At 40.6% G+C, this 14191-nt stretch overlaps 1 protein-coding gene across 6 annotated transcripts in view; it reads left to right on the top strand.

Annotated features, from left to right (window-relative positions):
- Positions 1-3110: 3110 nt before the first annotated feature.
- Positions 3111-14191, top strand: part of NUCB2 (nucleobindin 2) — a 35829-nt gene continuing 24748 nt past the window's right edge. For 4 of the 6 annotated variants that reach the window (XM_036426892.2, XM_036426889.2, XM_036426893.2 and 1 more), the window contains exons 1-4: positions 3111-3248; positions 7191-7344; positions 9916-10059; positions 10847-10954. In XM_036426892.2, the coding sequence (XP_036282785.1) occupies positions 9916-10059; positions 10847-10954 (252 nt within the window). In that variant the 5' untranslated portion in view covers positions 3111-3248; positions 7191-7344. Of the gene's footprint in view, positions 3337-7190; positions 7345-9915; positions 10060-10846; positions 10955-14191 lie in introns of all 6 variants that reach the window. The other 2 variants (XM_045577543.1, XM_045577544.1) reach the window with 2 other exon arrangements.

Below are 14191 nucleotides of genomic sequence, written 5' to 3'. Positions count from 1 at the left end.
AGGTCCCTTTGCTCCTTCCCTCCTCCCCGTTTTCCTACTTCTGAATGTGATTGATTCATGATGTCAGGAAGTATGACAGCCATCTTTCAACTTTCAATAAGCTTGAACATGAAAAGACAGAGCTGAGGAAAGGAAAGAGGTGGTGATGATATTGCTTAGCAGCTGAATCAATGCCAACAACTAGCTACTTCCAGATTTACTTTTAACATAGAAAAATAAACTCCAGTTTATTGAAGCCTCTGTAGTTAGGTTTCATGTCACTTTAGCCAATACAGGTACAGAACATGGGGAAAGTATGGTGGCTATTCCTTTTGTTGTTGTTTCATCTTGTTTTCTGTTGAACACTTCTTCCCAGCTTGATTCTAGTTATAGACTCTATTCCCTAGGCAACAGGAGTGAATGTTTTATACCTAACCAGGACTTAGATTCTTCCTTCTGAGGAATTTAAACTTAATTAGGAATACCCAAAGACACAGAGAGAGATAGCCTAAATATCACTTTGAGAAAAGAGGCCCAAGATCTCCTGCCTCTGGGATTCTTTCTCTAATTAGTTTATGAATTACTCCTCTATCCTCTCAGTAAATCCCCCTTTTCATTATGTCAGCTGGAATTGACTTCTGCTGTTTTAAATCAATGGTTCTCAACTAGGGGAGATTTTACTTTTCAATGGGTAACTGACAATGTCCAGAGATACAATATTTTTGGTTGACACAATCTGGAGTTGGTGTTATTAGCATCTAGATTCTAGACTCAGTGTTTTCCACAGTGTTGGGATGTGATATTACTTTCTGATCTTACACTAATACTAGAGGCTCAGGTGTACAAATTTATGCATATTGTAAGAAAATTAATTTGAAGAAATATTTTAATATTGCTACTTGCCCTTTATAATAGTGTCAACCAAATTCACAATCGGCAATGACAGATGGAAAAATGTGTGCGATTGGCGCCAGCGAGAGCTATATATGTATATAGATAAACTTGCTTAATTAGACCTGCTTTCTGATTTAGCTTAACTTTTTTCAGCCCAGTGAAGCACCCCAACTTCTCTTTCAGGTAATTGTCAGCAACACAGCAGTAAATATCAACATGAAGCAGATTATTATTGTAGATCACGCAGGGAGAACAAAGGGTAAAATATTTAACTGCAGCAGTGCTTGACTATATTCTGGGCAGTGAGAAAACCTGAAGTCATTTTCAAGTTTCACTATTTCTTCTTTTCAATCAGACCACAGTTCTAAACTGTCTTTATCTCTGTTTTCTGGCTAATGAAAATAGGATTCTACTGAGTCTCCTATCTACCTACTCCATAACTTCTGTGAGGGTCAAATGAAATGAGGCACATGAAAACACTTCACAGACATTTGGTTAAAGTGTAAAATGTTTGCACCGGGCTATAAAGCAAGTTGTATTCCTGGGCTGAAGAAACTCCAAGGAGGCTAGGCATTGCTACGTGACATCATTACCTGGCACCCATAGCCGCTGTTTCTGGGCTGGGGTTGGCTGTGGGCCACATTTTGCACCATGGGGTGTGGGCAGTGTTGGCTGTGATTTGGTGGGCTGTTGCTCTGGGGTGATGGTGGCCCGTGTCCCACTTGGGGGAAGCTGAGGGTTGCTTTGTGGGCACCAGGCCTCACAGGCGGTGCTGTTTCTTTGTAAATGGCCAGTGTGTGTCACGGTAGCTATTGCATTGAGCATCTGCCCCCTGATGGTTAGTGCACATTATAGTAACCAGTCAGACAGTTGGAGGGACACTTAGCATATTAGCCTTTTATATATATATATATATTGGTTACCAATGATACATAACTAATATTAAAATATTTCCCATGCATTTTTCAAATTGAAATATAGTGCTCTTACATCAAAACATCTTGAACATCCTTTCTCTAGTCCTTTTACTCTTCAATCTATCCATGAAAACTGAAGGTGATTGTTTTTCTCATGTTTGCCTGTACTATCAAATCTTCAGAGGAGGCAGAGTCATCACATCCTCATGAGTCAGGACTTTCATGATGATGAGGGAGACAGTTTGAGATTTTGATTTATAGAAAATGAATATTTTCTCCTGAGCCTTATCTAGGAGCTTAACTATGAGGCATTGTTCTAAGTGTATAGATGAGAAGATATAAGAGTAAAGATTGTTGATCTTGGAAACCAAATCTGAATTATTGTCCTAGCACGGCCATGGCTGACATTTACAGAGCACTAACTAGGTGCCAATCACTTTCCTATTAACTTGTTATGCTTTAAGGAGGAGGGTGGTATTTTAACCCCCATTTTAGAAACAAGGAAACCGAAGTACAGAGCGTTTAAGTAACTTACCCTGCCATGGAGTTGGTTTGCGGTGAGTCTGGTTTGGCAACACGGGCAGCCTGGCTCCAAACTGGTGCACTTAGCTACTATCTCCTATTATTTCCTGATTTTAAAAAAGCTATTATTTCTTGCATATGCAACAGGTTCTGTATTGGTTTTCTGGAATATTACCTCATGTAATCTTCACTAACAACTGTGAAATAAATCATGCCATTTTCACAAAGGAGAAAGCTATGTAAGGCTCAGAGAAGTGATATTGCTTGGCACTCAATCAGTCTTGGTCTTCCAAGAGCTTCTCTAGCCCTCGAGCCATGTGTATCTTTGAGCTTCAGCTTTCCCCATCTTTAAAATGATGGTTGGGAGTAGATGCCTCAGCTCTAGAGGGTGTTGGATGTAGAGATAAGAGATAAGTCCCCGCACATGGGTGTGAGTGAAGGTGGAGTAAAAAGCAGTCAAGCCTCTGTGGCCGAGGGCCCTGCATAACGGAGGTGAGTGGGGAGGAGGCTCGAGGGTGTGAGACCCCAACGAGGCCCGTGGGAGGAAATGGGCCTGAAAGACAGTCGCTACCTGGTTTGGGCACTGCCGGTAACCAAGGGACGGCCGCTCCTGGGACGGCAGCTCACCCGCCCAAATCTTGCTCTACAGGCTTCCCCTTGAAAGCGAACGAAGGAAGGGGCGCGGCTTCTCCGCCCGCGTAGCCGAGCGCCACGTCCCTCTTGGCTTAACTTCCCCTCGGCTTCTCAGTGTAAGCGCTGCCCGCTGAGAAGTCTCGTCCCCGCACCATCCAATCAGCGCCTTGGCGTTCCCAGTCGGACCAATCACCGGCCGCCTGGGGGCGGGGGCTGTTGCCAAGACAGCGAGGAGGCGGGAGCGCTCGGTGGGCTGAGAGTACAGAGCTGAGCTGCAAACTGGAAGCTGGCAAGACAGGACAGGTCTGTGCGGGGCAGGCATTTGCTGGCGGAGATTCGGGGGGGGGGGGGGGGTCGAGACTGGGGCTAGGGAAGGCTCGTGATCTCGAAGGTAGATGCGGATCGGTACCGCGGGAGGCTGGGGCGGGGTCTTCTGCCTTGCTGGGTACTGAGGATGGGTTGGGGCCACCCCGTGGGAAGGCATGGGTGGGAGGGGGCTTCCAGCTCGAACTTGCAGCGGAAGGCTGGGGTGGAGGGTGGGGGGCGGGGTCCTTGCCTCCGCTCCATTCGCTGCAGGGCACCCAGGCTTTCTTCGGGGTGGATGAGGGTGACAGGCACTTGGCGAGGAACTGGCGGGGGTGGGTGGGTGCTGGACCAAGACCCAGGCGTGGTTCCAGCCTGGCCTTGACAGGTTGATGGGTGACGGGGGTGCCAACTGTTGAGGTGGTTGTTGTACCCACAAATTCCCTGGTAATGCTCACTACCTCCGCGCTGCCGAGCGAGCAAAGCTAGGCCGGTGAATCCTGCTCTTCTGCCCGTTCTGTTAAGGCAGTGACCCCTGACACTTAGGAGAGGAGAAAGTCATTTGTGTTATTGTTTTCCCTTAAGTGAGAAATGGTCGGGTGTGTGGTGAGCTCTTTCAGTTTCAGAACATGAAAAAATGGTATTTCCTTGTTGCACCTGCTAAGTACTAATTCAGGGAGGGAATGTGGTTATTGTGGATGGTGCTCTCCACTAAACTCCTAAATTGGATAATGTACATTTTACATAATTGAGTAATAAGTGCTGTCTTCCATCGCTGCCTTTTATTAAGGCTATTAAATCCATGGATGAATATGAACAACAAATGATGTGTTATCTTGTTTAAAAAAAAAAACAAAAGTGGAGGGAGAGTGAGATTAAATGCAAATATTTCTGATAGAAGGAGATTGTGGATTTAGAATTGATAAGACAGTGGCTTTAAGGAATTCTTAAAGTAATATGACTATATCAGATTTAGATCAGAATATCTATAGCTTCTTGTACAGCCTATATAAATTATTTGTTTCTTAAAGTCTTCCCTGGTAAATTCTGATGAATAATTAGAGTGTGGCAATATCCAGATTCTAGCATCTTACCCCTCAGAGAAATTGTCTCAGGATTTATTCTGATTTAAGCCAAGTGTGAGTTCTTGTCTTATGAAACTTTAACAAGTTAAACAACAAAAGTTTCAACAAACATTCCTCAGTTAATAGGGTCGAGAATTTAAAAAAAGAGAAGCTAATGTGAACATTAAGAATTAGAAATGAAATCTCAGATAATATCACTCTTGTTATTAGGGTGAACATAAACTTTTCTCATTTTGGTCTTTAAACTCTCCATGATCTGGTCCAACGTTGTAGTATGAGTGAAAAATTTATTTCTATCTCCTTGTGGTTACTCATTCTGTTCTATCCTAATTTTACTCATCTTGCACGGGTCAGGTCCGTGTTATGTTTACTTTTCTCTTATCTCCTGAGATAGTTTTTGTTCACATCACACAATTTGTAGTATACACCCATTCAGTATGCTTTTTGGCAAGCTGGTATGTGGTCTGTAAAGCCCAGTTAAAATATAATGCACAATGAAGGCAATGAGGATAACTTTCAAAATACTAGTTATTGAGTCCTGGCCAGTGTGGCTCAATTGGTTGGAATATTGTCCCCTACACTGAAGGGCACATGCGTAAATAGGGTGTGGTTGTGGGGCATGTGGAAGGTGGTTGATGGATGTTTGTTTGTCTTTTTCTCTCTCTGAAAGGTCAATTAAAAACAAAGCAACAAAAACAAAACAAAAACACTTGATTTAGTTTAGAGTATCAGTTACACCAATGTCTTTGTTTTGGGATTTGTTGTGTATATCTCTATATGAAACCAATTTTGTGTTATTTAGAATAATATTTAAATTGCTTTCCACTTTCTAAGGACCTTTTGGATGACTTAGGTGTGCAAAATATTCTAGTAAATATTGGGTAGCTGGAGGAATCAAGTGTAGAATTTTTAAATGTGTTTAAAATAATCCTTAAAGTAGGTAATCTTTTAAGTATTGTGAGTAATTGAGTTGACTATATTTGGCATAACACATGATTAACTTTTTCTAAATAATTGAAGGTCTAGAAAGGGGAAATTTGTTATTTTTATGTTTAATATATACAACTAGTTTATAGACTTTTGAAAACAGGCTTCTAACATTTTCAAATGATGTATTAGGAAAATGAAAAACTGCAATCACTTTAATGCCTTTCAATCTGAAATATAAAAGAAAACCCCACCATGATATGGTAAAAGGTATGCTTAATTAGAATTTGATAGGCAGATTCCAGTCCTGGCTTTACCAAATGATCTTGGCCAAATCAGTTAACCTCCCTGTGTTTTTATAAACTTTTATAAAATTAAGGCCTGAACCAAACCATCTCTAAGATAAATTTTGGTCCCAGAATTCTCTGTTATCAAGGATACTGTAACTGATGGTTATGTAGGGGAAAAAGGCCATGTAATGGGTTCCTGGATTAATGTCTTTTTTTGCTGATATGAGTATGAGAAACACTAACATCTATACTGATGTCTTGATACAGGGAAGGGTTGAAGTATTTTGAACCTCACTTTCCCACTGATGCTCATTTTCAAAGGGAAAAACGGAGTTGAGCATCAGGGTACCAGTTGTGCTCATTTCTGCTGCCATGGAGAAACTTGGAAGCCATTTTTCCTCTACCCCACTCCTTTTCACCGTTAGCATTATGACATTGACAGTAACAAGCAGCAACCCAGGTTTCTTGGCTTGGGACAGTGCCTTGGAGAAAGAAACCTGGGCCTCTTGCAAAATCTCTGTTTTAATGCCAAGGAGGAAGGGATTGTGTTCTTCTTCCTTGTATGTGTCTTTCCATCGGCCTTTAGCTGCATCTCTGGTTATGGCAATGCTCAGAGAGTGCCAACGTGGCCCTTCAAAAAATGACCTTTAAAGGTTGTATGTCAAACTGGTTCATTGTTTTTTTTTTTTTTTTTTTAACAGAACATATTTTTATTATTTCAATATATAGCTATTTCATTTTCAAGACAGGAAGGATATTAATATTTATTGAGCATTTACTATTGCCATGTATTATGCTACTCACATCGAATTTATTCTTTTTTTTTTAACCAATCAAAAACTTACAAAGAAGTATTATTTTAATTTTATAGGTAGAAAAATTGAGACTCAGAGGGGCAAGTAATGTTCAAGTACATATCAATAGAAGGGGTTAGGATTCAATCTGTTGTTTAATTTTGACCATGGTGTGTTAATAAAAGCCATTTGCCTTTCCCACATCTAACATGCATAATGGTTGTTCTGCTTAAGATTTTTATGTTAAATATACCATAAAAATAAAGAAATATATTTGTTCTTAAAATATGAACACATCTTATTTTCTCACAGACTGCTTAGAAATAATTACGTTCACTAGTGAGTTTGCACATGAGCTAACTGCTTTGAATTTTATAGTTAGATAGTGGGGTTTCAAAAAAGAATTTGAGGTATTTTGCTTTATTACTGATCTTTGTGACAGACTAAGGCCAAAGTTAATTTTTTAAAAGTAGCGGTAAAGGTGAAGAAAGATTCCAGTTAAGGATTTAATGGGAAAACATTCCCTATATCTTGAAGTCTTATTGCTGAGCAAAATAAACTTTTAGTTGGAGTTCTTATTTATTTAAAGTGGGAGCAGTACAGTAAAACCTATGTATCACAAGCACTGTATCTGTCTATCCCAATCCCATTTTTATTCTGTTTATTTACTATAGCTCTCTGCCCTCACTATTGGAATATAATAGAATTTAGTCTTCTTCCACATCATAAACAGCACTTTTTAAAAAGAGGATGTACCAATTCATACACTGTCATGCCATTTCCACTGTAATATGCCTACATTTATGTTTATATTTAATGTTTTTATTTTTATTTTTTTACATTTAGATTCTGTTAAGAGTCCATTTTTAGTGAAAAAGCATTGAGCTTGGAGCCAAGACCAACTTCTTATTAATTTGATATTGTGCAAGTCATCTTACCTCTCCAGATCTCAGTTGCCTCATCTGTGAAAAGGAGATAAAAATTCTTAATTTATCTGAAGGTAAGTGATCAGTTAAGAAAGAAAAACACCAAAACAAACCAAACCAAAACAAAAAAACAGACTTAATGATGGCTTAAACACACAATATTTATTTTTTCATGTGAAATAAATCTTTTTTTTTTTTAAATTTCTTTATTGATTGAGGTATCACATATTTGTCTCAACACCCCATTCCAATCCCCCACCACTCATGCCCCCACCCCCCTATTGTCCTGGACCACTGGTTAGGCTCATATGTATGCACATAAGTCCTTTGGTTGATCTCTCCCTTTTATCCCCACCCTCCCTTTGAGGCCCAACAGTTTGACCCATGGCTCCTTATCTCTGGGTCTGTTCTTGTTCATCAGTTTATGTTGTTCACCATTTCCCCTAGATGAATGAGATCATGTACATGTCAGCAATGATATTTCAGTTCTGGATGGTGGGCAAATAGTGGTAATGCAGGTCCAACCCTCTCTGGTTTCCTGGGCAACCTGCAGTGATACACAGCTGCTGACTTGAAGCAGGCAGTTTGGGTTAGGTATGGTAGCTTCATAAAGTCATCAAGGACCCAAGCTTTTTCTAATTCTTTGATGTGCTGTCTGTAAGGGGTGGCCCTGGTCTTTATAGTCCAAGAGAGATGCTAGAGCTCTAACCATCACAGCCAGGTTCCACGCATCGATGCAAAAGCAAAGAAGGATGTGTTCTCTCCTTTTAGAGAGATGTCCTAAACCAAAGCTCAGGCTGCCAGGGAAGCAGGAAAATGTAGCTGCCCTGAATAAAATGGTCTTTTGTTATTGAGGAGGAAGGGAAGATGTAGCTATTGGCAGGCAAATAGGATTATCTTCCAGAATATGGATCTTTTTTATCTCTGAGAACTGTAAGCCATGATAACCACTCATAGACACTTTGGTAATTTTCCATGGAACAACTTTTAAGTCTGACCATGTCTACAGAAGAAAATAAATAATAAATTGTGTCTTTTGTTTCTTACTTTTATCCCATGATTTATTATAGAAGCCTTTCTGTCTCAAGTGGGATTTATTCTGGTTATTTTTAAAATTACTCATAAATGCTAATAGATTTTTGTGTGTGCAATTTATAGTTGTGTTTAAAAAGAGCCATCTTTTTAATTTTTTTAAATTTTTGAGCCACTTGCTTTATGTAAGGCAGTAAAAAGACAGAGAGATAAGTTATCCCAAGGATATCACATAATCATCAGAAGTAAATTTTTTTTCCAATTACCAATAATCATGGCAGCCTGATCCCTCCAACTGCTCTCTCCTGCCAGCCTGACCCCCTTAACTGTTCTCCTCTGCTGGCCTGATCGCCCCATACCACCTCTGTCTGGGCCCCACCACCATAGTTTTGTGCAGAAGTGCATCTGGAAGGTTGTCCAGAAGATGTTTGGTTTAATTAGCATATTACCCTTTTATTAGTATAGATTATTTTTAAAATATATTTTTATTGATTTCAGAGAGAAAGGGAAAGGGAGATAGAGATAGAAACATCAAAGAATCATTGATCAACTGTTTCCTGCATGCCTCCTATAGGGGACAGAACCTGTGTGCCCTTGACTGGAATTGAACACAGGACCCTTCAGTCCGAAAGCTGATGCTCTACCCACTGAACCAAACCAGCTAGGGTTGGGCATCATTTTAATTCTTATAGTAGACCCTCTGGAGCTACTGAGATCCTCTGGAATGGAAGCTGAATAAGCAAAATTTGAATCATATCATGGGACCAGCAATAGTTGCTCCTTGTTTGTTTCAATCTTGCCAGATATTTTATTGACCTATTTATTTGAAAAATTATTGACCAGAAATAATTTTAGCAAATGACTATTAGCTATGGTAATTATTAATAAGATTAAGGGAATATTTGTAGCTAGTTATTTGTTTCTTTTGATCAACTTGTGCCCATAGAACACCCTTTTCACATAATTAAGTTGAAGCTCATTAAATATTATATCCAGAAGTAATTTTGGCTCTCTAATATTTTAATTGAGGAAAAATGATTTTTTAAATATATCTTATTGATTTTTTACAGAGAGGAAGAGAGATAGAGAGCTAGAAACGTTGATGAGAGAGAAACATCAACCAGCTGCCTCTTGCACACCCCCTACTGAGGATGTGCCCGCAACCAACGTACATGCCCCTGACCAGAATCGAACCTGGGACATTTCAGTCCGCAGACCGACGCTCTACCATTGAGCCAAACCGGTTTCGGCTGATTTTTTTTTTTTTTCTTATTCTCTCTTTTTAAAACATGGACTATTTATTTAAATTTTGAGTCCTTCATTGCCATCTTTATTTGAAGCTTTTATAATAAACCAATTGTTTTCTTATACTATACAATCTGTCAAAATTTTATTTCCTTGTCTTTTTAATTTTAGCTGAAAAGCATTTCTCTTTAGTGCTGTATTTTAAGCATTTTTATTTTATAATCTATTTTAACCCTTTTCCAAGAATTCTTTTGTTGTATTAAACTTCTTGAAATTTAATATATTATTAATATGGCTTTGGGAATTCAAATATATACAGTTTGAAAATATCTTTTCAGGACCTTTCTATAATTATACCTTTATTTCAGATGAGGTGGAGTACCATCCTACAGCAATATTATTTTCTCTTGGTTACATGTCTACTTACTGCTCTTGAAGCTGTGCCTATAGACATAGACAAGACAAAAGTAAAAGGTGCTCAGCCTGTGGACAGTGCAAAGATAGAACCACCAGTAAGTCAAATAACAAATATAACCTTATAGGAAGAATTTTAACTAAAATATTGCTAATATTTATTAGTTATAAAATTGGACATTTAGAAACTATTTTTGAAGTAGCAGTAAAAAGAATATAGGACAAGCATGTATTACTTAATGTTAGACAATGTTTTTTTTTAATGCAGTATATATATATATATATATATGTATTTAAATATATTTTTATTGATTTCAGAGAAGAAGGGAGAAGGTGAGAGAGATAGAAACATCAATGATGAGAGGGAATCACTGATCAGACTGGGGATTGAGCCTGCAACCTGGGTATATAGCCTGACTGGGAATTGAACCATGACCTTCTGGCCCTAGGTCAATGCTCAACCACTGAGCCATGCTGGCTATATGTAGTTAGTATATTAAGTAATGTATAGAAGAATTAATCACAATACATTTCTAATGTAGAGCTAACCAGCCAAAAAACCACTGTATTATATTCAAAGGAGAGATAGATGGCAGTGAGAGAAACAGGTACCAATGGGGTAAAACCAATTAATATTTTTTGAAGTCCTCATTGACTAAGCTATATAGAAAACCTGCATTTATGTAACATTAAAACACGATTTTGGTGTGATCCCTGAAACATGGTTTCTGCAACAAAACATTTGAGGTTTTTAACTTTGCCCAAACTATCAAATAGTTCAATGCTATTTTGCTAGACTTCTTTGTTGTTGTTGTTAAATTGAAATATTTAGATGCAGGGAGGGAAAATCTTTCAGAAGCTTACTGTTTGTTTATTAATTTAAAGGATACTGGACTATATTATGATGAATATCTCAAGCAAGTGATTGATGTGCTGGAAACAGATAATCATTTCAGAGAAAAGCTCCAGAAAGCAGACATAGAGGAAATAAAGGTAAAAGTAATTAAATAATTATTTTAAAAATATTTGAACATTCCTGACACTGATCTAAGTGCTGGGGATATAAAGAGGAGATTCGCTCCCAACCCTTAGAGAACCCTCAAGGGAGACTAACATCCAGAAGATTATTAAGATGAGTAGATAGTATATTTTGGATATACAGAGGATGGATTCATAATTTAGTAAGAAGCAATAGGGAAAGGCGGGAAGTCATTTTTTGTGTGTGTGTGGAGATTATGTCAGTGCTTAATGATGTGACTAAGAAAAGGAAAGAGACTGGGAGGCATCCAAACAAGAGATATACAGGAAATTGGAAGTAGTAACCTAGGCTAAAGAGTGGAGGCCATGATTGGCTAAAAGATGAAGTTGGGCAGAATCTTGGGTTAGATGACAGAGGGCTTTGTGCATCATGTTAAAGGGCTTGGATCATGATGTGAGGACAAAAGGAAGCTAATCAAAGTATAAAATAGGATAAGTTCTGGTGTCTTAATCAAGTCCAGATTAATAGAAGAGGTAATGGGCCACATCTTATGTTAACAGGGGCTATTTAGCTCTAGCCAGTTTGATTCAATGGATAGTGTGTGAGCCTGCAGGCTGAAAGATCCTGGGTTGGATTCTGGTCAAGGGCATGTACTCCTCCCTGATTCAGGCCTTGGTAGGAGTTCTCACTGAGTTCATCTATTCTTTCCTTGAACTTTCTTATAACCATTGTTTTGCACTCTGTAACTGGTAGATTCCATTTTATTTAGCTCTTTTTTTTCTTGGGATTTCTCATGTTCTTTTATTTGGGACATGTTTCTTTGTCTCCTCATTTGGGCAGCCTTTCTGTATTTGTTTCTGTGTATTTGGTAGATCTTCTATATTTCCCAGTCATGGTAGGTTGGCCTTTTGTAGAAGGTGTCCTGTGGGACTCAGCAGTACAGATTCCCTGACTACGTGAGTTAGGTGCTCCAAGAATGTCTCTTGTGTGAGTTATGTGAACCTTCCTGCTGTAGTTGAGTCTTGATTGCTATTGGCCCATTTGAGGATGCATTGACCCTCAAGTTGGTGACTATGAGGATTGACCTGGCCATAGTTTATGAACTGCTGTGTGGAGGCTGATATCATGAAGTGTAATTCATCCAACCAGGGTCTGGTGCCTGCCAAGATCTCCCTTTGGGTGTGCTGCTTGAGGAATTGATTGATGTGGTCTGAAGCCAGCCACTGGGTGTGTTGGTTCTGGAGCTTCTGGTGCAGGTCAATGTCAGATGCTTCCTTGACTGGCCCTGGGCTTACTTGTTCGGAGTTGCAGAGTAATCCACTGTTTGTGGCTGACTCTGCTGGGCTGGGTGTGCATGGGAGGGGACAAGCTGCATACTAAGTCTTGCTTCCATCAGTACAGAGCCTGGGGGCAGGCCAGTCAAGTCCCTGGTTAACCTGAGATCTGCTTCCACCTACTGGTTACTTGTTAAACTCACTCATTGACCATATGCAAGTGTGTGAGATAAGTTCTCAGTGAGTCACCAGGTAGGAGTGAGTGGTAGTCCCCAGGATGACACAGAATCAAACTCAGTGCCAATGCTGGGTCTGAGCCCATTCAGCAAAAGTCTGAGGGTACACCAAAGCCATTTGCCACCTGCCTGGGGCCTTTGTGTCTTTGTGGTGGGGCGGGGTCTCAGGGCTTTGCTAGGGTAAGAGTCCATCAGGCTAAAACAGAACAAGATTTGGCTGTGTGGAGGGATGGCTCCGCACAGGAACAGTGGTGCTGGTCTGGTGTGCGAGAGAAAAATGGCCCTTCCCCTAGAACCACACAACTCAGTCTCTCCCTTTGTGTCTGCCATCCCCTGAGTCTTTCCAGATCTCCTCCACAGCCTCTAAGAAAGTCTGCACCATGGGCTCAGGTTAGAGACTAGCAGATTGGCAGGGCCGGGCTTGCAGGAGTCGGCAGGGAGGGGCTAGTGTCACTCCAGGCTGATGTCATGAGGAGGTAGGGCCTAGCCCAACCCCAGAAGGTTGGTGCCATTCAGATGCACAGGAAAAAAAAAAAAAAAAAAAAAGCCTTTGCTTGACAGCAACACAACTCAGTCTCACTCTGTATGACTCTGGTACTCCTTGACTTTGCCCGAGCTTCCTCAAGAGCTCCTCAATAAATTCTGCACAAGGGGTCCAGGCTGGAGGGCATGACAGACCTCTCTACCAGAAAAATGATCCTGGCAGGGCAGGGCCTCCAGGAGTCGACAGGTAGGGGCTATTGCCACTCCCAGGCTGATGCCTTATGGAGGGGAAAGCTTGGCCAGGAATGATGGCATCCGTGGGTGGTGTGGGAGAGGGACCTAGCACAGGGACATTTGCTTCTGTGTCTCCAGCCCTCTGCTCACAGCCATGCCATTCAATCTCTTCCAATATGACTTTGGTCCCCTCCAAAATGCTGATCCTCCACTAGAGCCCAGAGTGAATGCTGCGAGTGAGATTTTGTGCACTGGCTCTTTAAAAGATCAGTCTCTCTCCTCACCAGGGTGGGTGGAAGCCCCACTGATTGTCACAGCCAGATACTGTGTGGGCTCAGATTCTTGGCTCTGGTGCTACAGGTTAGGGAGCCTGGTGTGGAGCTGAGGCCCCTTGCTCTTCCAGAGACTTCTTCAGCCGAGATATCCCTCTGGACTCTTTTTTGTATATATAATATATATTTTTTATTGATTTCAGAGAGGAAGGGAGAGGGGGAGAGAGAGAAATATCAGTGATGAGAGAGAATCATTGATCAGCTGCCTCCTGTACACCTCCCCCTGGGGATTGAGCCCCCAACCCAGGCATGTGCCCTTGACCAGAATCGAACCCAGGACCCTTCAGTCTGCAGGCTGACGCTCTATTCACTGACCCAAACCGGCTAGGGCATCCCTCTGGATTCTTACTCCCCGTTGCCCCCCCTGCCTCCCTCCCCTACACATGGGTGTGGAGCCAGCTCTTTTCATAGCTCTGCTCTTCCTACCAGTCTCCATGTGGATTCCTCTGTATATCCTTAGTTATAAGGCTTCTGTTCATAAAGGGAGGGCAAGAATAGAGAAAATAAAAACCTTGGGAATATTAAAAAAAAAAAGACTCTGTTTAGTTAGTCTTTAGATGGTTATTTAGTTAGTCTTTAGATGTTCCAACTTTAGTTGCAACTCTGACATTGATATAGTCTAGAGAGGAGGTCAGTGTAACTTCCATCTACTTCATTGCCATTTTGCTCTGAACTCTGACTTCTTTCTTTCT

Source organism: Pipistrellus kuhlii, unplaced genomic scaffold (assembly GCF_014108245.1).
Source record: "Pipistrellus kuhlii isolate mPipKuh1 unplaced genomic scaffold, mPipKuh1.p scaffold_m20_p_9, whole genome shotgun sequence".
In the NCBI taxonomy this organism is placed as follows: Eukaryota; Metazoa; Chordata; class Mammalia; order Chiroptera; family Vespertilionidae; genus Pipistrellus; species Pipistrellus kuhlii.
This window is presented reverse-complemented; position numbering and strand designations above follow the sequence as displayed.